The following is a 25,528-nucleotide window of genomic DNA, read 5'->3' as shown; positions in this document are numbered from 1 at the left end:
CTAGGATGTTACATTGGATTGCATATCTTCGTGTGTTGCGTTATTTGCGGTGTACTTATTCTTACTACCTGACATATCATTCTAGTTTATGTTGGCAAGGGTACACTAATTCTGATTGGGCAAGAAATCCTGACACCCAACATTTCCATGGCGGCTATCTCTTACCTTGCACGGCTCTCGTTTCTTGGTCCAGCCATAAGCAGGAGACGGTGGCGACTTCCACGGCGGAGGTTGAGTACCGCACTCTTTTGGATGACACCACTAAGCCCATCTATCTAAGGATTTTACAATGGCACTTCACTTACCATGTGTCTCTCCCACAGTTATCTACTGCAACAACCAAAGTGCCATTTGTTGAGCTAAAAGATACATTACTTGCTGAATTAGCCTCTTAAACAGCCCCAAAACACACTAAAAATGCTCTTTTAGAGTAAAACCCTAAAACGGGGAGCAGTTCAAGAGAGTTCAATGGAAACCCTAAAACGGGGAGCAATTCGAGAGAGTTTAGCGGAAACCCTCATTTTCAGGGCGCCCTTCCACGTCTATAAATAGACAGGGTGCATTATCCTTGTTTGCAAGTTACACCAGCCCACACACCCTCTATTGCTGTTGGCGCCCAGTTTCCAGCCTGCAGCCTGCCTTCATCTGTTGTCCAGCCGTCATCGACTGCAGCCACATTATCTTCAACATGTCCATTGCTGTAAGCAACAACTCTCAGCTACTGGTGACTGCTCGAGACTATCCTAGCCTGCTGTTCAACCTACTGTCCATCATCTCCACGGTCAGCCAGCCTGCATTTTCAACATTGCAGGCCTTGACACTCTCCGACACTATTTCAGCCTGCTGTTTACTACAGACTGTGCACAATTACTAGCCTCCAATCGATGGTACATTGCTGTGTTTACCAGTTTCCACCCTCCAGACTGCTACGTTTTGGTGACCAGCCTGCTGCCATTCACTATTCAGCACTCCTACACTCCGACTGGTGGTCACAGACTTGGGATCCGTCTTCGGTGGACGTCACACTCCGACATTGCTCTGCCCTTGAGCACACTCTACACTCTTACATTCATTTACAGCATCCATTCACTTCAGAGTTGTGCTCTCTCTCCCTTCTTCTATTTGTGTTTGAGTTTTGAGTTTTGCGTTTAGGGTTTGAGTTTTGCCCTCTATGTTTGTGTCTATCTCTTTGTGTTTCTGTCGTGGTCGTACACTCTATGTCCTCAATAAAACCCTAGCAGTTTCCTTCACATGGTATCAGAGCCGGTGCTCTTGTAAAGAGTATCCTGCGGATATTGTGGAGAGCTAGTCTTTGTGCGAGGCACACAATACGACTCGTAACCAAATCACAATGTCCCAGACACCTTCTCCAGTTCCTATGATGTCTTATCAAACTTCTCCATCTTTGGAGGCCTTGAGACAGCATTATGGACTCAGTGAGGAGGACGACACTCCACCTTTACCAAACTTCACTAACATAACAGAGGACGACTTTGAGAAGTACTATTGCAACAAGTATGGTGATGTTTACACCCCTCCTACCAGTTTTTCTACCACATCCGGACCGGTTGGTGAGGCTGGCCACCTCTCCGATCATGGAGGACATACATGATACGGCATTCAGAATGTCTAGAGATCCATCTTCATCATCTCAGTCAGGTCCAACGTTAGGTTTGTACAATTCTTTTGTGTTGCATGAATCAAAACCCTCGCTTATTTCTTCTTTTGAGGTACAAGATCCGGATGGCTTTGCATATGTGAACTTCAATAGAGGAGGCTCACGAAGCAGACGAAATTCAGGTACATCTACAACTTCTATTTCATTTGAGCATATCACTCACACTTCTCACTTCCCTCCCATCCCACCCTCTTCTATAACCTCTCATCATCTTTCCAAAACCTTGGATTACACTCCACATCTGCATCACATACCCTAAGGGTTGGATCTTCCATCTCCGCTCCTAGCACCTTTTTCTTCTCTACCTCTTTGCACCATGGTACTTCGTTAGGGGGAATGCCACCCTTTAACACAATGCCTCTCACCTTTCAGCACATGAGCACACCCATAACTCCTAGGACGACTATGATGGGTATCCCCCTCACTATCCCCAGCTTCGCATCTCCCATGACCATCATACGCAGGGGTTTCCATCCTCAGCTTATGGTGCGTCTTCACACTCTCCTTGGGTTACACCTACAAAGGGATTCCCATCTTCTACTCACCGTGTTCCTGTCCCACCTCCTTGGGTTTCTCATGTGGCTACCATGCCCGTGCCTAGTCAACCCATCCCTACCTATGGATCCACCTTGCACACTACACGCATGCCTGGTGGGCACTCTTGGGCCCATTCCCAAGTGTACTTCACTCCCCCATTCTACCCACCCTACACTTTTTCACACTATCCATCTCTCAGTACTACCACTCCTATTGCAACGGCCAAGAATGCCTTCACGGATAAGACACATTTTAATGGGTCACATTTCACCACTTGGACTAATTTCATGTAACAAGTGCTTGAGTCTCAGGATCTTTGGGACCTCGTCATTGGTCTAGAGCCTATGTCAGACCTAGCTCACCCTGATTACATCCGTCAATGGAGAGCCCGCAATGCCACAGCCAATGTTTAGCTAATGCAGGGATTGCTTCCTGAGTTTCACTCTCAATTGCAGCACTTCTACTCCCGTCAGAGCGTTGGAGTCGCCTTCTCGACAGCTATGCAACTCGTGATCGTATTCGGTGCATTAATCTCGACTTTGAGCTTCAAGAGTTCTCTATTAAGGAAGGCAATGATCTAAAAGTCAAGCTGGCTGAATGTAGGCGGTTACTTGTCGAGTTCACCACTACTAGCTCTCCAAAGTCAGATGACGATCAGGTTACATTCTTCTTGAATAAGTTGCCCGACAAGTACTTCAATTTTATTCAACATATCATCTCCCAACATAGATTGCCAACCTTCTACAAGTTTGAATGCCAGTTCTTGCATTACGCGAGGCTGTATGCTCAAGTCCATAAAAAATCCTTATCACAGTCTTATTTAGAGCAGAGAGGGTTGGTTGCCTCTTCTTCAAGAGGGACAACCACTAGTGGCAAGAACTCGCTAGATGCGAAGGCAAGCCAATCAAAGGGTGACTCCTCTTCCTCAGATGGAATCAAAGAATCTAAACTTATCTGGCAGCAACTTGTTCGAGATCATAGCCAGGCAGGCAGGCAGTCTGCACAGTCGGACTGTGCAGTCGGACTGCCACGTGGCAGTTCGACTGCCTGCAGCCCAGTCGGCTGCATTTAATGCAGCCGACCAGTCCTGTTTGCGCCCTATTTTCTGGCGCCCTCTTTTTGCCCCGGTTGTCGGCTATTTATACCCGACATTCTCAGCAGTCTGACACACACACTTCTCTGCTCGTAGATTACAGACCGGTGACGCGCAGATTCTGTCTCTGTTCACAGATTTCAGACAGCAGACAGTGCAGACTGCAGCGGACTTCGAGGTGGACAGCAGGTTGCATCGTCGAGGTGGAGACACGCAGTCCAGCGCACTGCGCCCGTGTATATATCTGCATATCTTTGTATTCAGCATTCTTTATACAGCAGATCTTCATCGCCCACTGTCTCTTTCTCTCTCTTCTCTCTCTGCGTTCTCTCTCTCTCAGTCCTACGCTTCCGCACCGCTGCACTCTGACATGGTATCAGAGCAGTGTTTGAGGGCTGACTGAGCGCAGAATCAACCTGAAGAGGAGTTTCCCTCGCGACACAAATTTACGTTTTTTGCATTTAAGGGTAGACAGGAGGGCTGCCCCTTGGAACAAGGCTGAAACGAGTGTGGGCGCACAGGAAAGGAGTACAGGTGGTGGATTTGCTGCTGTTTACTGCTGTTTGACGCGGAGGAAGTTTGAGTTTTCAGCCTACAAGTGCAGGTTTTGCTTTTTCATCGCCTCCGGCGGTGAGGAAGCTTCAGGACGCGGAAGAGCCTTAGCAGGCTGAGTTTTCCCAGTCAGAGGGGGCTGCTTTTGCGTTTGTGAAGGCATTGCAGGTGAAGATGTCTACAGAGATGGACTTGGAGTTCCAGGCGATTATGGACCGGAAGGTGCCTATCTTACCGGCTCTTCCTACAGATCAGAAGCTCGACGGCGACAACTACCGCATTTGGCGCGTCATGATGTTGGCCACCCTTGAGTCCTATGATTTGGCGGAGTTGGTACAAGAGGAGATTGACCGGCCCTCGGTAAGAGATGAGTCCAAACTCTCTTCCGATGCTCGTGTGGAGTTGGCCAAGGCCCAGTCTCATTGGGACAAACTGAATGCCAGGATTCGATCCTTTCTCTTTCATCGAGCACTTGACGGTGGCTCGGGAGATATGGCTGGAGCTTGATCAAATGTACAATCGGATGACCCTGATGAAGAGGGTTTCTTTGGAGGTTCAGATGCGGACCTTGTCCGTAAATAAGTCTTCTTCACTATGGGAACACATTAACAAGCTAAGGCAGCTACAGATGCAGGTTCAGAATGCGGGGAAGCCGATTTCCTCCGAAGACATGGCGATCACACTATTGTCCCAGTTGCCGCCACGATTCGGTACATTTTACTCTGCCCTTATTGCTTCGGGGCGAGAGTCTACTCTTCGATGGGAAGAGTTGGTTCCTATGGTTTTGGACCAAGAGGAACAGTTAAAGGGACAGAATGCTTCCAAGTCGGAGGCCCTGACAGGTCAAGCCTCTCAGAAGAAGGGGAAGGACCAAAAGAAGAAGAAGGGGGATAACAAGTCCAAGAATGACAAGGAGAAGGACAAGGACAAAGACTCCACATGTCATATTTGTGGAAAGACTAGCCATTGGAAGAAGGATTGCCCTGACAAAGACACGAAGGACACCAAGGATTCTGGAGCGGTGGCTGCACCCTCATCAGTTGCATTTCTTCATCTAGCTGTCATTGAGGACGCTTCACCAAATGCTTCTGATGCTGCGATGACGGCTCCCCAGGCTCGAGAGTGGATTGTTGATAGTGGTGCCTCATGGCACATGACTCCTTCATCAGATGGTGTTGCCCAACTGCGACCCTCGCGTGGGCAGATTCTCATTGGAGACAGCTCTTCAATTTCTGTTGCAGGTCGGGGTAAGATGCAGCTTATTCCGGATGGACGAGGTGGTACCCATACCTCAGAGGTTTTGCATGTACCAGGATTAGGGTACCATCTCCTTTCAGTTCATAAGATTTGCTCCCTTGGTCTTTTGGTGGAGTTTGACAGTTCTACGGTGCGCGTCCTTGATCGTGGATCGAGGAAGGTTCTCTCATCCGGATATGAGGAGAACGGCATTTACAAACTGAAGTCTTCCACTGCCCTCTCTACTCTCCTTCTTACCTCACAGTCACAGTCAGAGTTATGGCATGCTCGGTTTGGTCACCTGAACTATGACTATCTTCCAAGGGCGCCACGTGGACAGCTTGTTCGAGGGTTGCCGGATATAGTGGTGAGCCAGCAGCCATGTGTCTCCTGCATTCGGGGGAAGCAGCATAGGGATGCCAATACCCACACAGCTTCGCGGCGGTCTACTTCACCAATGGAGCTAGTATCTACGGATCTATGTGGCCCTATGAGGAATGAGTCCTTGCGTCAGAGCTCGTACTTCATGCTAATCGTGGATGACTATAGCAGGATGACATAGGCCTACTTTTTGGCATTAAAGTCAGAAGCTTTCTCGCACTTCAAGGATTGGCTTCTCTTTGAGGAGAACCGATCAGGCCAGAAGATGAAGACCTTGCGATCCGACAAGGGAGGTGAATTTGTGTCTAATGAGTTTGCTTAGTTTTGTGCAGATAGAGGAATTCACCAGGAGTTTGCCAATACCAATACTCCTCAAGAAAATGGTATTCTTGAACGGAAGAACCGCAGTGTGATCGAGATGGCGCACACCATGATGGAGCACCGACAGACCCCTCAGGTTCTGTGGGCCAAGGCTGTGGCTACTGCAATCCACATCCTTAATCGATCCCCTACTTCGGCCGTGGAAGGGATGACCCCATTTGAGGCTTATTTTGGGACGAAGCCAGATGTTTCTTACTTTCGTGTCTTTGGGTGTGATGCCTATGTTCACATTCCCAAGGCTCACCGTGATAAATTTGAAGCAGCTTCCCGAAAACAGGTATTTGTTGGCTACAGCTCCCAGTCCCAAGGCTACCGACTGTATGATCCCGTCAAGCAGAATGTGTATACTAGCTGTGATGTGCGGTTTGTGGAGGTTCCGGCTACTTCAACGGGTGAGGAGCATCCCGTTCTTGGAGATCCAGGGGAGAGTTGGGCTCCTTCTCCAGTTCCACTGGAGCCCGTACCTTTTGATTATGATCACACAGAGTCTATTGTTCCACCGGACACCTCTGAGGCGTTACCACTGGTGGATATTCCAGAGTCTTCTACTGATGGAGAAAGACGAGGGGAGGTTCGGCCTCCTCCTCACTGGGCCCGTGACACACTCCGTGATTCAGGGATCGAGGGGGTCCCTGAGGAGTGGGGACCGCAGGATGGTCCGCGGCGGTCACGGAGGCACCAGGCACATTCTACGGAGCTTGTTTGCTCCAACTATTGTTTGATGACCCGTGTTATGCAGGATCGAGAGCCCACCTCCGTGAAGGAGGCTTTACAGTCCGCCCCATGGAAGAAAGCTATGGAAGCTGAGTTGGAGGCTATTGAGAGGAATGGCACTTGGTCACTCGTACCACGCCCCCCGAAGAAGAAGGTGATTGGAGTCAAGTGGGTCTTCAAGACCAAATACCTCAGTGATGGTACTTTGGATAAGCACAAGGCTCGCCTTGTTGCTAAAGGTTTTGCACAGTGCCCAGGTATTGACTGTCATGATACTTTTGCCCCCACAGCTCGTATGGCGACCATTAGAGATGTTCTTGCTTTGGCTGGCTATAGGAGATGGCCTGTTTATCAGTTGGATGTGAAGTCGGCCTTCCTGAATGGTGATTTGAAGGAGGAGATCTATGTTGAGCAACCTCTTGGCTTTGGTTCTTCAGATGGGAAAGTCTACAGGTTGAAGAAGGCCTTGTATGGTCTCAAGCAGGCCCCGCGTGCATGGAACGAGAAGATTGATTCGTTCCTCCAGTCTCAGTTGGGATATCGGCGGTCCAAGGCCAATCCGCAGCTGTATGTTCACACTTCCGAGGATGGTTGTGTGTTGTTTGTCTTATATGTTGATGATTTGATTGACACCGGTGATGCTGCACAATAGGTCCAGGAGACGAAGTCAGCTTTACATCGGACGTTCAAGATGACGGATTTGGATCTACTCCATTTTTTTTTGGGCCATGAGATTTATCAGTCTCAGAGGGGGATCTTTATCTCTCAACAGAGATATGTACAGGAGCTCTTGGTGTCTTTTGAGATGGAAGATTATCGAGCCCTCTCTACTCCTATGAATCCGAACTGGAAGGCCACTTCCCATTCAGCTTCTCCTTTGGCAGATGCGTCCGGCTATCGACAGTTGATTGGGTCTTTGATTTGGCTTCTCAACACAAGGGTTGATCTATGTTTTGCTGTTGGGCTCTTGGCAGGATTCATGAGTGAACCTCAGACGGTGCATTGGCAGGCTGCTCAAAGGATACTTCGGTACCTGAGGGGGACGTCTGATTTAGGGATTCATTACCCCGCAGGGACAGATGGGTCAAATCTTGTACTTGCAGGTTGAAGCGACTCAGATTGGGCCGGTGACGTGGACCACAGGCGGTCTACTACAGGTTACTGTTTTACTTTGGGTGTAGGTGTTATTTCATGGAGTAGCAAGAAGCAGCCCACGGTAGCCCTTTCGTCTACTGAGGCGGAGTATCGGGCCGCGTCTTCCACCACATGCGAGGTTGTGTGGCTTCGGAGATTATTGGAGGAGCTTGGGTGCCCCCAGCCTCGTCCTACATTGCTGCGATGTGACAATGAGAGTTGCATTGCCTTGGCAAGAAACCCTGTTTTTCATGCCCGGACGAAGCACATTGAGATCCAATACCACTTCATCCGAGAAAAGCTTCTGGATGAGACCATCACTGTGGAGTATTGCAAGACGGAGGACAATCTTGCGGATTTGTTTACGAAGGCACTTCCTCAGGCTCTACTTCAGAGACATTCCAAATCCCTCAGGCTTCTGCCCTGCCCAAGCTCTGAGAGGGGGTGTTCGAGATCATAGCCAGGCAAGCAGGCAGTCTGCACAGTCGGACTATGCAGTCGGACTGCCAGCAGCCCAGTCGGCTGCATTTAATGCAGCCGACCTGTCCTGTTTGCGCCCTATTTTCTGGCGCCCTCTTTTTGCCCCGGTTGTCGGCTATTTATACCCGACATTCTCAACAGTCTGACACACATACTTCTCTGCTCGCAGATTACAGACCGGTGACGCGCAGATTCTGTCTCTGTTCACAGATTTCAGACAGCAGATAGTGCAGACTGCAGCGGACTTCGAGGTGGACAGCAGGTTGCATTGTCGAGGTGGAGACACGCAGTCTAGCGCACTGCGCCCGTGTATATATCTGCATATCTTTGTATTCAGCATTCTTTATACAGCAGATCTTCATCGTCCACTGTCTCTTTCTCTCTCTTCTCTCTCTGCGTTCTCTCTCTCTCAGTCCTACGCTTCCGCACCGCTGCACTCTGATACAACTCCCTAAGAAAAACCGGTTTTGCACACATTACCAGAGAGCAGGCCATGTGGACGAGGAGTGTCGCTCCAAGGCCCAAGGTATTCTACCTAAAAAGCCTCAGCAAACCGCTGCAACCACACAGTCCAATGGGGCTACGCCCTCCGCTCCTGCTTCATTTGCTCCTTCAACACCCGTTGTTGTTGTTGTTGGACATGTGGCTCTCTTCTCTCTCTGCGTTCTCTCTCTCTCAGTCCTACGCTTCCGCACCGCTGCACTCTGACACAACTCCCTAAGAAAAACCGGTTTTGCACACATTACCAGAGAGCAGGCCATGTGGACGAGGAGTGTCGCTCCAAGGCCCAAGGTATTCTACCTAAAAAGCCTCAGCAAACCGCTGCAACCACACAGTCCAATGGGGCTACGCCCTCCGCTCCTGCTTCATTTGCTCCTTCAACACCCGTTGTTGTTGTTGTTGGACATGTGGCTCGAGTACAGCCTCAATAGCCCATCACTTTCACTATCCCTAAGGGATTGGCTGATTAGTCTGCAGGTTCTGATCCCGTTGCACTTCATGCATCTATCTCACCTTCCTCCCCACCTCATTAGGCATACCCTTCGCAGAGCCCTGCTATTGGACGTACGCGATGGTGGCCACCTTCTTAGATTCGCATGTCTCTAGGTCCTTTTGGATACCCTAGGTCACTCTAGGATTCATTTTTCTCACTCTTAGTGTCGGACCCATAGGATTCATTGTCCTTAGCTTTTTCATTCTTTTGTCTTCCGCTACATTTCCTCACACACATACACATGTCAAAAGATGACATACCAGTGAGACAACAGGGTTTGCGGGGAGGAACATGGAGTAAACTCGGCAAACATGAAGAAGAGAAGAGAAGAGAGAAGAAACTTTGATGAATGGAATGATGAAGTTCCGAATCATGGAGTGAATGTGATACAAGGGACCAAGGGTACCGTAGCACAAGATGATGAAGACAGCCACGAACCACAAACCGCAATGTCCTTCTGAAGGGGTGTGAGGGGGGAAAGGCTGGAGAGAAGATTTGACGGATTGAATGAATCAACCATTAGGAATGAATAAGAGAGTGGCCTATAAATAGACACAGTCAGTCTAGGATGGAGCCCCTTTTTGGAGCTACAAACCCTAAACACAAAACGCAAAAACACAAAAACGCAAATTGCGGGTAAAGGGTGAAGGGTTTCTCAACACCCCCTCTCAGGCCCAAAATGGGGAACAAGAGAAGAGTGAGGTGGAGATGCAATGCTTATGCAACAAGTACCACTTGGACAGTGTTCCTCGTAGAGAAATTGTTCACTTGTCAAAGCGCCCTAATACAAAGATAATGAAAACATGCAATGCACAGGAGGAATATTGGACTTTGTGTGGTGCCGAATACCATAAGGATATGCCCATACTCGATCTCGAGAGGTTGCTCCATGCTGACCAAGTGACCAAGGCAAGAAGAGAAGAGGAGGAAGAAGATGTAGAGGATCCCTTAGATCCAAGATTTCCACCGGAAAGGGAACCTGAAGCAAAGACTAGTAGACAGAGTGAACTGGAGAACCCGAAACTCAACCTCGGGAGAGAAGCCAATAGCTCTGTGCATCCATGTTGGAAGGAATACGAACGCCTCGTCACCAAGTCGCGGGTGAACCTCCGAGGTCCCATTCTAGGTGGTACCTGAAGATCCTGGGTATCAATAGAAGAGATGACTGGTCGAAGACAGCCACCCCAAGAAAATAGAGGATGGGTGATGAACTTCATGTGGAGTAGGTTCCTCCTCTACGATGGGAGGTGGAGGGACCTTGCTAAAGTCAAAGAAGTAGATGCCCCCTATGAGGGCAAAGAAATAACATCCCCCTCTGAAGTAGATAGGGAATCCAAAAACTCATGGATCACGGACTCCGAAATGACTAATGACAAAGGAAGTATCAAAGAGCTCCCAGAGATAGCCTCTCGAACCTGAGTAGTCGAGGGTGGGGAAGGGTGGGGCTCAAAATGAGCAAGAGGTGGGCAATAGTCGCGGTCTCTCAGTTGAGCAGACTGGGTAGCCGAAGAAGAGGAAGGAGTCGAGCAGTCACTGTCTCTCAAAGGAGCGGACTGACGAGGAGACGGTATCAAACAATCATTGTCTCTCGATGGAGCGGACTGCAGAGCCGTAGGTCTAGAAGCCACTGTACCTAAAAATAAGTGGGAGAAGATTGCCGTTGGCATTGCGATGATCTCCAGGAGGTCGTAGTGCCAATCGATTCTCCATGTGCTCAAAAGGACTGAGTATGCATCGGATGCATCTTATTGCCTTGAACATAGTACTTTGATAGCCAATGCAAAACGTTCTCTGTGGCCCGAAAAGGAGAGGTGGCACAAGGAGTGCCTGGTGGAAGACGCATATACTCCAAGGAGGTGGGGAGCAAGGGTCGAAGTCGGCAAGCATCGGTGGTGTGTTCAGTGATGCCACAGTAGGAGCACCCAGTAGTCTTGTCATCTATTGGTAAAGAAGCCATGAATATCAGTGTGCCTTGCTGAAGAAGGAAGAGGTCAGCCACCATGAACCGCGAACCGCAATGTCCGCCTCAAGGGGTGTGAGGGCAGTGTGAAGCACAAACCACAATGTCCGCCTCAAGGGGTGGAAGGGTAGTGAAAGGGTTGGAAGTGAGCTACTAGTGGGAGGAGGATGCGCCCAGCAGTAAGATTGCAACCAGTAGAAAAAAGCAGAGGAGAGAGAAACACTAAAAACGCAGGCAACATAGCCTACGGGAGAGAGAGACTTAAAACGCAAGCAACAGAAGAGAGACTAAAAATGCATGCAAGACAGCTTATAGAAGAGAGAAAGACTAAAACGCAAGCAACAGGACTGTGATGACGTGGCAGGCTATACGGCAACAAGTCTGCACAAGAACAGTAGTCGCCTAGCTAGAATCAACTCCAAACTCCGGGTAAAGGATGAAGGGTTTCTCAACATTCATTACATTTATTTTGAGTTAGATTTTCTTTCTGTTCTGTTTTGCTTTAGAGCATCTCACCACTAACCTATGTGTTTGCAGATTCTCATCTCTTTTACATGGTTTTGTCTTTCAATGTAGGACTAACTTGCAGATTGCTTTGGTCCTCTCTAGGCTAGAGACGTGGGGATGTGCACCGTTCCTTTCATAGTTTCATCATCCTAGGAGTGCTTGCTCTTTTTCCAGCATGGCGGTTTCCCCTCCCGAGGCGGATCGTGTAGCATCTCTCTCGATGCTATCATGGCGGTGACTTCTACCTTGCTCTTCTAGCGGGGTGCTTCATCCACTTCATCTTCTTTCATTCCTTATGGTTCTCGGCACCATATGAATACCGACATCAAGCTTCTCTTCCTTCTTCAGCATCTACATCCAAGTTGAGAGGGGGTTCCTACCCTTCTTGGTATTCTACAGGCTTCAGCACTTTTGTCTTCGACATCGGCTTTTTCCCCTGTTGTACCTTACCCTTTGCATTGCATGATTACATCATCCTTGTACTAGGGCGCTTGGGCAAGTGAACAATTTCCCCACGAGGGACACTGTCCAAGTGGCACCTGTTGCATGAGCATTCTTTAGCATGTGGCATACTTTGCATCTCATTGTGCAGAGCACCACTTGCACAGATCCTAAGCTATTTTCATCAGCGGTGGTTGTTACCCCACCACCCTCCATCCCATGGATACCTCATCACCTATTTTTCCTCGTCAAGGACACCCTGAGTGGATGGGTTCGCTTGTTCAATTTTGTGATGTGTTGGGTGTATCCTCCCTACTCACGTCTTCTAAGTCATTTTTACTCAATCGGCCGCATCCCATCAAATTTACTTCACTTATTCAAAAAATAAAATAAAAAATAAAAAATAAAAAATCCATGTAATTCCATCCGTCTTTGTAGTGCTTGGTAGGCCACTAGGCAGTTGACGTGCACCCTTTGTCCGATGCCATGTCCTCTCTGGGGTGACTACTTGGATTCCCTTGATAGGATAACCATTGCCTCTGTAGTCTTGGTAGGCCACTGGGCAGCCGACGTGCACCCTTTGTCCGATGCCTTGGCTGCTTTGGGGTGGGACACCTTGGGGTACATAAACATTACAATGGCTGGCCTAACCTTTCAGCTCAGTTTTAGGCCTAAGAGAGGATGTTGAGCTAAAATATGCATTACTTGTTGATTAGCCTCTTAAACAGCCCCAAAACACACTAAAAATGCTATTTTAGAGTAAATCCCTAAAACGGGGAGCGGTTCAAGAGAGTTCAGTGGAAACCCTAAAGCGGGGAGCGGTTCAAGAGAGTTTAGTGGAAACTCTAATTTTTGGGACGCCCTTCCACATCTATAAATAGACAGGCTTACCCCATTCAACCATTATCCTTGTTTGCAGGTTACACCAACCCACACATCCTCTACTGCTGTTGGCGCCCAGTTTCCAGCTTGCAGCTCGCCTCCATCTGATGTCTAGCCATCATCGACTACAGCCACATTATCTTCAGTCTGTCCATTGCTGTAGGCGACAGCTCTCAGTTGCTGGTGACTGCTCCAAACTGTCCCAGACTACTGTTCAGCTTACTGTCCATCATCTCCAAGGTCAACCAACCTACGTTTTCAGCATTGCAAGCCTTGACACTCTCACACATTGTTTCAACCTACTGTTTACAGCAGATTGTGCACAATTTCTAGTATCCGATCAGTGGTACGCTACTGTGTTTACTAGTTTCCAGTCTCCAAACTGCTGCATTTTGGTGACCAGCCTGCTACCATTCACTATTCAGCACTCCTACACTCCGATTGGTGGTCATAGACTTGGGATCCATCTTCGATGGACGTCACACTCCGACATTGCTATGCCCTTGAGCACACTGTACACTCTTACATTCATTTACAGCATTCATTCACTTCAAAGTTGTGTTCTCTCTCTCCCTTCTTCTGTTTGTATTTGAGTTTTGAGTTTTGAGTTGAGTTTTGCGTTCAGGGTTTGAGTTTTGCCCTTTGTGTCTGTGTCTGTCTCTTTGTGTTTCTGTCATGGTCGTACACTCTATGTGTCCTCAATGTAAACCCTAGCAGTTTCCTTCACACCATTGCCCTTGCGGGCAATCCAATCATCACACCACAGACGAGGCATGTGGGAGTCCACTTCCACTTTTCCGGAGAGCAAGTTGAGCTAGGCACTATTCTCCTAGAGTTTGTGCCATCATCAAATAATTTTGTAGATATCTTGACCAAAGCAATCAACTGGCCGGTTCTTCAGTACTTTTTGTAACTTCATCCGCACTATCAAGATGACATGATTATGAAAGGGCACTTGGACAAGTGAACAATTCCCCTACGAGGGACTGTCCAAGTGGCACCATTGCATAGCATATTGCATGAGCATGACATCTTGTATCTCCCTTTGCATTACCCCATACATTGGTATTTTGTTCATGTAAACATGCATCTGTGCGCATTTATCCCTTTTCGATCTTTTGAAGTGGTTAACTCTAGGATCCACCATATTCGTGGCATTGCACATGGCAGTCTTTTCTAGCTTGCTTGCTTACTTTGCTTGTCTTGCTTACTTAACATATTTGCTATACACACACCTTAGCCATTTTCTTCATCACCGACACCCAGTAATGATAGGAATAGTATACTTGTTCTATGAGCACCATCCCTTATCACTCTCCCGTTTTGAACATAGATACTCAATAGGACGAAAACTGATTTGAAACCCTCACTTAATGCTTAATCTATCAAAACTAAAAAGCTCTCAAAAAAAAAAAAAAAAAACCATAGTTGATTCCATCTACCTTTGTAGGGCTTGGTAGGCCACTGGACAGCCGCCGTGCACCCTTTGTCCAATGCCCTGTCCTCTCTGGGGTGATCACTTGGGCTCCCTTGGTAGGATAACCATCGCCTCTGTAGTCTTAGTAGGCCACTAGGCAGCCGACGCCCACCCTTTCTTCGATGCTTTGGCTGCTTTAGGGTGGGCCGCCTGGGGGTAAAAGATAAACTAAGAAAGGGCTTGGCTGGCCTCTATTCTCGTAGCACCGTTGTTGGGCCTAAGAGGGGGTGTTGAGCTAAAAATGCATTAGCTTTACTTAAACAGCCCCAAAACATGCTTAATTAATGAAGAAACCTTGTTTATTTAAAAGAAACGCAATCCTAGAGAGTTTCTGTGTCCCACATGCACTAACCCTTTTGGGGTCCAAAATTTCTATAAATAAGTATGCTACCCTCTATTCAGCCCTAATCTCGTTTTTGCAGATTTCAAGCGTTTCAGCTTGCAGCCCACACCCGTTCGTAGAGGACATCTTAGCTGAAGCTAACCATTGTTGTCTCCATTAGTTGGCACTTGTTTTCCAGCCCTCTTCACACAAATTGAAGCTAATTCCAGCCAGGCGACTGCTATTCTAGTGAAGGCCTGCTGCCGTACAGCCTACCACATCATCACAGCCTGCGTTTTTAGTCTTTCTCTCTCCTCACTGTTGTCTACATCAAATCCAGCTTCTCAGTGTTGCCTTTCCCGGTATTCGATATCCGAAGGCTGTCTTGCTGCAATTCGGGATCTGTTCAAAGTACAACACACTCTCCAACTCATTACCCCTACCCTAATCTTGGAGATACAGGAGTTCGAGATTCAGTATTCATTCACTACATAGTGTGTTTGTTGCATGAGCATCGTATATTCAGTAATCATATCACTTCATTCATTCACTGTGTTCATTGTCTCTGAGTTACCCTAACCCTAACTGTGTTCTTTTATCAGTCTGTGCTTTGTCGTACGGTTTCCATTTATGTTTCTGTGTTAAAGTATTTCTTTACAACACCTGCTCCTCTTCCTCCACCACACGTCAAATGATGAATGATAGATGATGCATAATACATAATGACTATGGAGAAGAAGCCTAAATAAATAGGCTTTAAAAATGCCATAAATGATGTCAGGTCGGCCAACAATAAATGCTAAAATAGCCATCATAAAATGCCGGATAAAATGCCTAAATAATCTAGGAAATATACTAGTGCCCTAGCCTTCTGAATCACATGCACAGACTCAGCCATGAATTGACATATCTACTAGCAGATTGCTACGCTTCTTTCCCTCGAGCTTGCCCACATTATATCCCATGTGCAATACATCATCGTGAGTATTTGTTAGCAGTCGTGTGTCCGCCCTGTCGTCTCCTACTTATGAGCCTCAATCTAAGTCGAATGGGGACATTAGGAACTCTAACAATGTATTTGTTCATCTATTCATTTATCCAAGACACTTGAGGTGGAGGTCCGCTCGGACATTTCACTTCTAGCAACCTATTTCCCGTGTTTTGGACACGCAACAATTTCCATGTGGCAAGACGAACAATCTAAGTATAGGCAGGCAAACCTAGGCGACCGCATTTTGGCCTGGCATCATTGAGGCATCATTTTTATCAGGTCCAATCTACATTAATACAGGTCAACCAACAGATCAGCCATCTCTTTCATATTCAGTTGTACATAGCCTACCCACTCCTCAATATCATCCATCCAATCATTCTCACGCAAGCCTATTAAATTAAAACAGGAGCATTACACATTCAACCTTAGTTAGCTCATAAAACTGCCCCAATACTCAAAAATTACCAATACCCCAACACTCAAAAATTACCAATACCCCAACACTCCAAAATTACCAAAGTTTCTGTGTCACATACGCAAACACCCAAAGTTTGGGAGGATCCACATCTATAAATAGGAGGCTGCTGAGCCACTTGCTCCATCCCTTGTTTGGAGTTATCCCAATCTATCCCCACTTTATCATCACGCAGCTGCCACCTCCTCCTCCTCCTGCCCACTCATTCCTCATCATCTCCAACTATTGTTATGATCAACAGAAGGCTGCCCACAGCTGCATTTGGTTCTAGCAACTGTCACCGTCACTCTAGCTCTCTATTTATCTGCTGAAGCCCCTATTGGAGTGTTCCTAGCAGCTGCCCTAATAACTAGGACTTCGTAAACTCCTGCTTTTTTATCCCTATAGGTGGCCTTCCTGCTATTTGTCATCCAAAGCACTTTTCGGCATCAGCATGAGCTATGTTTGCATCTGCAAACACGTCATTTTTGCATTTTCAACACTTTTCTTTATCAATCTTTGCTCCAACTGGTTGTTACTACACTCGAGATCCGCCTTGCTAGATGACACACATCGACCCCTCCTTAAGCCCACTTCCATGAGAGATCAGCTGTTGTGAACAGCTCTCCACTTAAGCATACTAACATGATCGTACACTCTAAGCTTTCTTTGCAAACCCTAACAAGGTTGATTTGCCTACAAAGTGGTCAAAGAAAGCAGATGGCCATTTGTTGTGTGTCACCAAGGTCCACGAGCGAGAAATAGAATTCCAAATCTGTCTCGCAACAGGGCAAGAGATGAAAAGATGAATCAAGATCTCACCACATGTAGTGCAAAAGATACAACAGCCATGGGAGATCTTGAGAGCACATAGCATATCCCCAATGTGAAAACCTCCATATGAAAACTTTTCCTTGATAAGGAATCGTGCTTCCACAATTGAAGAAATCTATCCTGCCACTTCCTCTACTATCCTAAACATGCCAAACTTTGTTGGATTTCTTAGAGACCCGTCTCTTATCCTAGATCAACTTATGGAAAATCTGATTAACTCACCTTTTTAGGAAATTGTATGGTTTCCAATCCTACCAAGGGAGATTGGAACTCAAGCCATGGAGTATGCTGCTAAAGTTGCTTCTACAAGGTCAATCAAATCCGGTTGTACCCTCTATCCACCCAAAAGTACTGGTGAATGTGACAAAAAGAATAAAGACGAGGTTGACCAAGAAGGACAACATCATGTACAGTTTACAACCCCAATCTAGCCACCCGATTAATTTCTCTCATTGCATGTCTTTACCAAGCCAATCCAACAACTTGGAAGTGACAGTGTAATGGACGCTCAAGCAAGGACAACCCTTGGTTCTTATGCAAGCTAGGATAGCCCCTGGTTTCTGAAGTTTCTAGAATATTCTAGAACATTCTAGAAGATATCTACATCATCGCTTATGTCATTGCTTTGCTAATGTCACCATGCCATGTGTCAATATGCAAGTCGTGCCATGTGTCAATATGCATGTCATGCCATGTGGCATCCTCTTGTAACAACATGTGTTACCCTTAACTTCCCTAGGCTATAATATAGGGGTCATGGGCTACAAGCCCTTCAGTCTTGCCAATACCAATTGTGAGGCTCCTACAAGATAAGTCCTCTTCCAGTTCTTGTCTTGTATCAAGTCTTGTCTTGTAATCAAGCCACGCTCTTATGAGTATTCTCTTGTAATCAAGCTATCTCACAATCAAGTTCTAGTTCCATTTCTCTTTCAAGTTCTTCTCTTGTAAGTTGCGAGAGCAATCTCCTTGCTCTCCAAGAGCACTTGTCATGCCCATAACAGTTTGGCAAGATACTCTCCTACCTCGATCTTACCTAGTTGTGATGGAGTCCATGATGGAAGCTATTGTTACTTCTTTATAAAGCATCCGATAGCAAATCCAAGAGCTTTAAGAAAATAATGCAAGGCTACATGGTAGAAAACTCTTGTTCAAAGGCCTCAAAATAATAGAGCAATGTGGATTCCTTCTCAAGCAAGGGGGCAAACCAAGAGAACCATACTTCAGAGAAGAATTCCTATGAGGCAGATCTAAGAAGCATCATTTGAATAACAATTTGGTTGCATACATATAAACAATCGTATCTACTAGAGGAAACCTCTGAATTTTGACCTTGTGCCATCAAATTTCTTTGGAAGACTGATCTTTGGTTCTTTCTTATGTTGATCATGCAAGTTGCCAGTAGTAGCTAATGGACCTCCAGCTTGATGTAGGCTTGTCTCTTGAATTTCTTGAAGTTGTTGTAGAGCTTGCACAATTAAGCCCAAAGCTTGTGGTGCTCTGTTTGGAGAAGTAGACAGAGCAAGAATAGCTAAACAAAGATTAGAAATCTACACTAAGGGTCAAAACCTACCTCGGTATATGCATCAGAATTTCAGCAACTCACATGCGATTTTACATGGTAGGAGGATTATTTTATTAGTGAATTCTGTTGGGGATTGAAAGATGATGATAAAGATTTTTTGCTCACTATGCCAAAGATGCATACACTTAGTGAATTTCTCTCTCAAGCAATTGAATGTGACAACTGCCTATTTGAGAGAAAACAAGAAATATGTCAGGGAGCCACCTTGAATGCAGAGCCTATGAAAATTTATATGACCCGATTCAAGCCATTGACAGCTCGAGAAAAACAAAGGCGGTGCATTAATGGATTATGTATGTATTACAGCTAATTGAGACATAGCTAAATATTGTCCTAACAAAGGAAGAATGAGAATTCATGGCGCCAATACTCCATCACTATCGGGAAGCGTCAACGTCTAGCCTCAGTAGAGACTATAAAATATTGAGCTAAGACGCGCTTTACAACCGATTAGAATTTTTAAACATCCCCAAAACACGCTTAATTAATGAAAAACACAAATTTAGTACACAGTTTGAGAGAGTTTCAATGATCCCCCAAAACCATAATTTTTTGGGGCACCCTTCAACATCTATAAATAGACGAGCTGCCCACCATTCAGCCTCATCCTTTTGTGTAGGTTTCTCACTCTACCGTGCAAATTTCAGCCATTAGCCACCTATCATCTGCTGTCCAATCATCACCAGCTGCAGCCCATCACCATCCAATCCTACGCAACCTTTTTTCAGCCATCGCCTTGCTGTTTGGAGGTTTCCATCTGCTATGTCGTCATAGCACCTAATCAATCGGCGTTTTCAGCATCTAGTGCCAAGCGACAAGTTACTACCGACATTGTTGCTATCCAACAAGCCGTCTACATCGACAAACACCTCTCCTGTTGTCTCCTTAGTTCCTTGACACTCTAGTGATTAGCTTTTGGTGTTTCGTGCACTCCGACACTCTAACAAGTGGTCGCAGCGCTTGGGATCTGTCTCTAGTGGATCACTCTCCAACACTACATTCCTTTGCCCTTGGGCATTCTATACACTCTTACATTCATTGACTTCAGAGTTTCTTGTCTCTGTGTTTGTCTATATATTTGAGTTTTGAGTTTTTGTGTTTTGTGTTTTGCATTTTGCGTTTAGGGTTTGAGTTTTGCTTATCTATGTCTGAGTCTTTGTGTTTCAATCTTAGACGTATATACTATGTTTCCTCAGTGCAAACCCTAGCATATCTTCATATAAGACTGGACAAAGCTTCAATAAATCCAAAAGAATGTCTCTTTCTATCCACAAATTCAACGTTTAGCTTTATGTTACCAATAAAGATTCGCCTAGAGGAAAGACTAATAGACAAACAAGCTTTGTTAGACTCTGGAGCCACAACATGCTCCATGGACCAAAAATTTACAGAGCAACATAATATACAGCTTCTAAGAAAAGCAAAGCCACTATGTGCAGAAGCAATTGATGGTCGACCGCTTGCTTTGAGAAACATCAAGTATGAGACTCAATCCATAAAAGTTACCCCAAGGAGTCTTGTATCAGATATAGCCTTCAACATCATCCATTGCCCAAATAGTCCCATTGTTATTGGGCTATCCTAGTTAGAATTACATAACCCCGACATCAATTGGAGGTCTAGAAACATCGATACAAAATAATAAAAGAAAGAATTCTTGACCAATATACATTGGGGCAAAGGTGTCCATGTGTCAAGCAAAGAAGAATCCATCTTTTTTTATTTATGCAATTCCAATGGAGAAGCCAAAGCACAAAAGCATAGAGACACTCCTAACTCAATATGCAAAATTAAAAAATGTGTTTGAAAAGAAGAATACGGATATGCTACCGGAATACCAACCTTATGATTGTGCAATAGATTCATAAGAAAGAGTTCAACCTCCTTTCAGTCTCATCTGTAAGCTATCCTAAGATGAATTAGAAGAGCTCAAGAAATATATTGATGAGAATCTTGCCAAGGGATTCATATACCATTCAAAATCTCCAACAGGTGCTTCAATTCTATTTGTCAACAAAAAAGATGGATCCCTCCGTATGTATGTGTATTATAGAGGGCTCAATCAGATTACTATCAAGAATCGCTACCCTTTCCCTTGATTCTAGAACTCCTTGAATGACTTAGAAAGCCAAAGTATTCACCAAGATAGATCTTTGTGGCACTTACAATCTTGTCAAGATAAAGGAAGGTGATGAATGGAAGACAACTTTTCACACAAAGTATGAGCATTTTAAATATGGTGTCATACCATCTGGCCTCACGAATGCTCCAACAATTTTCCGAAGTATGATGAATGAAATCTTTCGAGAATACTTAGAAACTTTATTGTAATCTAATTGGATGACATCTTGAGCTTTTCTAAGAACCAAGAAGAGCATAAGTATCATGTCAAAATAGTATTAAATAAATTGCGAGAAGTAGACTTATATGCAAAGCTGGAAACGTGTCCTTTCCATCAAACTAAAGTTGAGTTTTTGGGGCATGTTATTCCTAAGAAGGGAATTTCTATGGGCCCTAAGAAGGTATAAACCATTCTAGAATGAGAGACTACTTCATTTATGCGAGATGTTCAATGCTTTTTGGGATTTGCAATTTTTTATCGAATCTTTATCAAGGATTACTCTAATATTGTTACCACTCTAACCAACCTAACTAGAAAGGGCAAGTTTATACGGGATTAAAAGGCTAAACAAGCTTTTCAAAGATTTAAGTAAGACTTCACCTCAACACCCATTCTCATCCATGCAAATCCATCAAAGCTCTTTATTATGGAGACAACAAGGCTCTTCCTGGAACAGGTATATTGGTACCACAAGCTATTTGATGATATTATCTATGATTACGACCCCCAGTTTATATCTAGGTTTTGAAGAAACCTCTTTAAACTTTTGAGAGTACAAGTGAATCTTTCTTTAGCTAATCACCCATAAAGTAATGGACAAACAAAAAGAGTGAATCAAGTCTTGAAGTACGATCAACTATCATCAAGACAATTGTGTGCATCTATTACCCCTTGCTGATTTTGCATACAATAATTCCTTCCATGTCTCCACTCAATTCACCCCATTCTTTGCTAATTATAGCCAACACCCAAGGATAGATAATTACGTAAGATCACACGAGAAAAATCCAACTGCTACAGACTTAGCTCAACACCTCTTTAATATTCTAAGAGTTCCAAGCACAGATTAAACAAGCTCAAGAGAAATATAAGATAAATATAGATAAGCTTCCCATGCAACATCCATTATACAAAATTAGAGATCAAATTTGGTTTCTTCGACATGATCTACGTTCTTCTTGCCCCTCCCATGTAGATTATCAATGAGTTGGGCCCTTCAAGATTCTTGGCCAAGTAAATCTAATCACCTATCATCTCCAACTTTCCCAATCCATAAAAATCCATCTTGTATTCTATATTTCAATATTGGAGCCATGTCATGTGTCCAGTATATCTGGAAGAATACCAAAACCATCGCCTCCAATCATAATTAAAGATCATAAGAATATGAAGAAGATAAAATCCTAGATTCGAAAATTTTAAGAGGCAAATCACAGTATCTTATCCATTGAAAGGGCTATGATGCAAGTAAACAAACATTGGGACCAGCTTTACATCTTAAAAGAGTTTCTATTAAGATTAACAGAGTTCATCTTCAACACCCAACCAAGCCAAGGCCTATTCAAAAGCACATCACCGCTCCTTGTGGAACTTGCTACCAAAAGGGAAGGTAATGTAATGAAAGCTCAAGCAAGGACAACCCTTGGTTCGTATACAAGCTAGGACAAACCCCGGTTCCATGAAATTTCTAGAAGATTCTAAAACATTTCAAAACATATATACATCATTGCTAATGTCAACATGCTTATGTCATCGTTAAAGTTAGCATACCATGTGTCGATATGCATGTCATGCCATATGTCGACGTGCATGTCATATGGCATCCTCTTGTAACGTGTTATTCTTAACCTCCCTAGACTGTAGTATAAATAGAGAGTCATGGGCTACAAGCCCTTTGATCTAGCCAATACAAATCGTGAGGCTCCTACAAGGTAAGTCTTCTTGCAGTTCTTGTCTTATTCCAATCTTGTCTTGTAATCAAGCCACGCTCTTGTGAGTATTCTCTTGCTCTTATAATCAAGTTATCTCATAATCGAGTTCTAGTTCAATTTATCTTTCAAGCTGTGAGAGCAATCTCCTCGTTCTTGAAGAGCACTTACTGCGCCCGTAACAACCACTATTTTTGCTTGTAATAAATTAGCCTTCTTTCGGAGATTAAGAGGATATCAAACTGTAAAGCAAAAAATCTCCTATCAAGAGCCAATCCAATGAATAAGAAGAAAGGATTGTGAAATTTTAAAAGGCCATGTCGAATTTAAAACATGCCACTAAGAAACTTAGATAACAATATCACCATGGAAAATACCAGTTTCCTAAATATAAACTTTTGCAATATCAGCCCAAGGATAACTCTATACACATAGAGCTAATAAAAAAGCCAATCTTAAAGATGTCATATGGAGATTGACATCCAATGAAGCAACCCCACCCAACTATTTTAAATTACTAACACACTGCCAAGGTATCCACACCTAACCCACACAATTCTTTTTCTTTTTCCATAACATAGAGCAAATGGGCTGCACCCATTCTAAGAAAGACTTCTTGGTCCAAGTAAGGGCAAAATATATAAGACCATACTAATTAAGATGGATTGTGCTACTTCCAACCGCCCATGAGGAGGCTAGCCCCAAAATTATTAATATATAAACCTCTCATGAACTCCGGAAGATACATTCATAGGTGCATTTCACAACCTTTTATTTTTCTATATAAACCTCCTCTTAGAATTAAGCAAGGTATACATAGCTTTTGGTGCATAGTTTAAGCCTTATATAGGAACCAATGTTTATAAAAGCTTGCACATTTCTATTAAATAAGAGTGATCTACTTTTTCCTTAAGAAATTATTTTCTAAAAAGTAATTCTCTTTGGGAATATTTATCTACAATAATTCTAACATTAGGCTTGGATGAATTTGGAGCTGAGTCACATGACATAGCAAACACTAATTACATTAGTAATTAGGTCTGAAACAACAAATAAGTCTAAGATTCTGCAGATTTATTGAGAAAGAAAAGAAGAGCAGCAGAGATTGAAGATTTATTTAGTTTGGAGCAAAAATGAGTCCCAAATAGCAATCATCTACTGTCTATAGCACAAGAAACAAGTTGCCTGACGCCCGAATGTTGTTGTCTACAATGAAAGGGTCATGATGTGGTTGCCAGCTGTCAACTTCCTCTATTGTCAGAAAACCTACAGCAACAGTCACTCAGCTAACATACACATTCTCTCACATCCAGTCAGCCTTGAATGCTCTCCAACAGTTGTCCCAGCCTTGCATGGCATATTTCCTCTCCTTGTGCCAAGTAGCCAACCTGCCCATGCATTCTCACCTCCTAGAAGCTGAATTTTCAGCTAATAATAGTTTGTGCAAACTAAAAATTCCTTAGTGCTACCCAAGAATTGGCCACTACCTACCCACAATTGAAAACCCTTAGCCCTTTCAACCTGAAAACGTACAAACTTTCACTAACCCTAGTCCTAAATGTTTTAGACTTGACTTTCACGTCACTTTCCATACACCCTCTATTCTTCAACTGGGTCAGATTTTGGCTCATGGACCATCTCGGCTCAAAGAAACCATGCATTCTTGGGTGTTCAAGCATTCAATCATTCTAGACTTGATGATAATGCAAGTGATTTAGACATTGCTTATATGGATGTTTTACCATTGCCTCTCTTTTTGTTTAGGGGAAGGAAAAAACTTTGTCACGAAGCCTTTTCTCTTTGTACATTAATAAGATAATGACACCGGCTTCCCAACAAAACTACTTTCCCAAAAACTTAAGAATGCAAAACATCACAAATAAAAAGCTATAATTACGCAACAAGATATGCACTTAGGCTTTGCGCCAACGGATCAGAAAGCCCTAACCTTTAAGGAAGGGTCCACCTCCTCAAAGACAAGATTCGCCATTGCTATGCCCGCAATTATACCAGAATCCTTGGCTAGAAACTGTGCTTCCGCTTGGATGTGAGGTGGAATAGTGGCCATAGATGTTACGTCTCCTAAACATTTTCCAGGAATGAACTTAGAGAAGCGAGTGCCATAGATGTTAGATTCTGCCTAATTAGGTGAACTAAGCAGCATTACCAACGTCCCCCGTGTCTTCATACAGTGCTAGCTTTACGATGCCCTTCAGATCATAAGTAGGGTGATCAGGAGGTGGAATCCGATGCACTATTCTCTCTGCAAACGCTGCTTTCATTGCAAGGGGTAGCAATCTGCTTCCACATCAAGACCACATTTGATCGATGGTAGGAAACCATTGCTGAAAGCATATTGAGCTTACGCAAAATGAAATGGAAAAGGGATTACCGCCTTCCCTGGGGCACGTTAAGTGAAGGAAGCCCCTTTGAACCTGGACAGTTGGAATGAGGCACGCAAAGGTAAGGGCTAATGGCTCTTATGGCAGACATCTCTCTCTCTCTCTCTCTCTCTCTCTCTCTCTCCCACTGAAACAAAAAATGTCAAGGCTTCGAAAGCCACCAATCAAGGCTTGATACACCGCTTGTTATATACACTAGGCGCTCCGCGCCTAGACTCGCCTTCGTGCCAGGGTGGGCGCAATTTTTGCGGGCGGGGGCGGGTGCTGGGACGCGTGGTGGGGGAGGTGGGAGGCTGCCACGTGGCACCGGTCCCCCACTAATAGTATAGATAGTTGAGGAAATACCCTTTTCTCGAGGGGTACTACATTTACCCACTTTTGCTCTATAAAATACAAAGTGGACGTCAAAAACATCATCCACATATATTGCTTCTAACGACTTA

At 44.7% G+C, this 25,528-nt stretch overlaps 1 protein-coding gene across 1 annotated transcript in view; it reads right to left on the bottom strand.

The window, feature by feature from the left end:
• Positions 1-25,236, bottom strand: part of QPT (quinolinate phoshoribosyltransferase) — a 63,218-nt gene extending 37,982 nt beyond the window's left edge. The window contains exons 1-3 of the mRNA XM_087674588.1: positions 25,076-25,236; positions 24,851-24,981; positions 24,632-24,765 (exon numbers count right to left, since the gene is read on the bottom strand). Of these exons, the coding sequence (XP_087530714.1) occupies positions 24,632-24,765; positions 24,851-24,981; positions 25,076-25,176 (366 nt within the window). The 5' untranslated portion in view covers positions 25,177-25,236. The remainder of the gene's footprint in view (positions 1-24,631; positions 24,766-24,850; positions 24,982-25,075) is intronic.
• Positions 25,237-25,528: the final 292 nt, after the last annotated feature.

The sequence above is a fragment of the Lygodium microphyllum genome, chromosome 1 (assembly GCF_053477565.2).
Source record: "Lygodium microphyllum isolate KBCC chromosome 1, Lygodium_microphyllum_v1.1.10, whole genome shotgun sequence".
Classification (NCBI taxonomy): domain Eukaryota; kingdom Viridiplantae; phylum Streptophyta; class Polypodiopsida; order Schizaeales; family Lygodiaceae; genus Lygodium; species Lygodium microphyllum.
The sequence above is the reverse complement of the archived record's forward strand: the minus strand, read 5'-3'. Positions and strand labels throughout refer to the sequence as shown.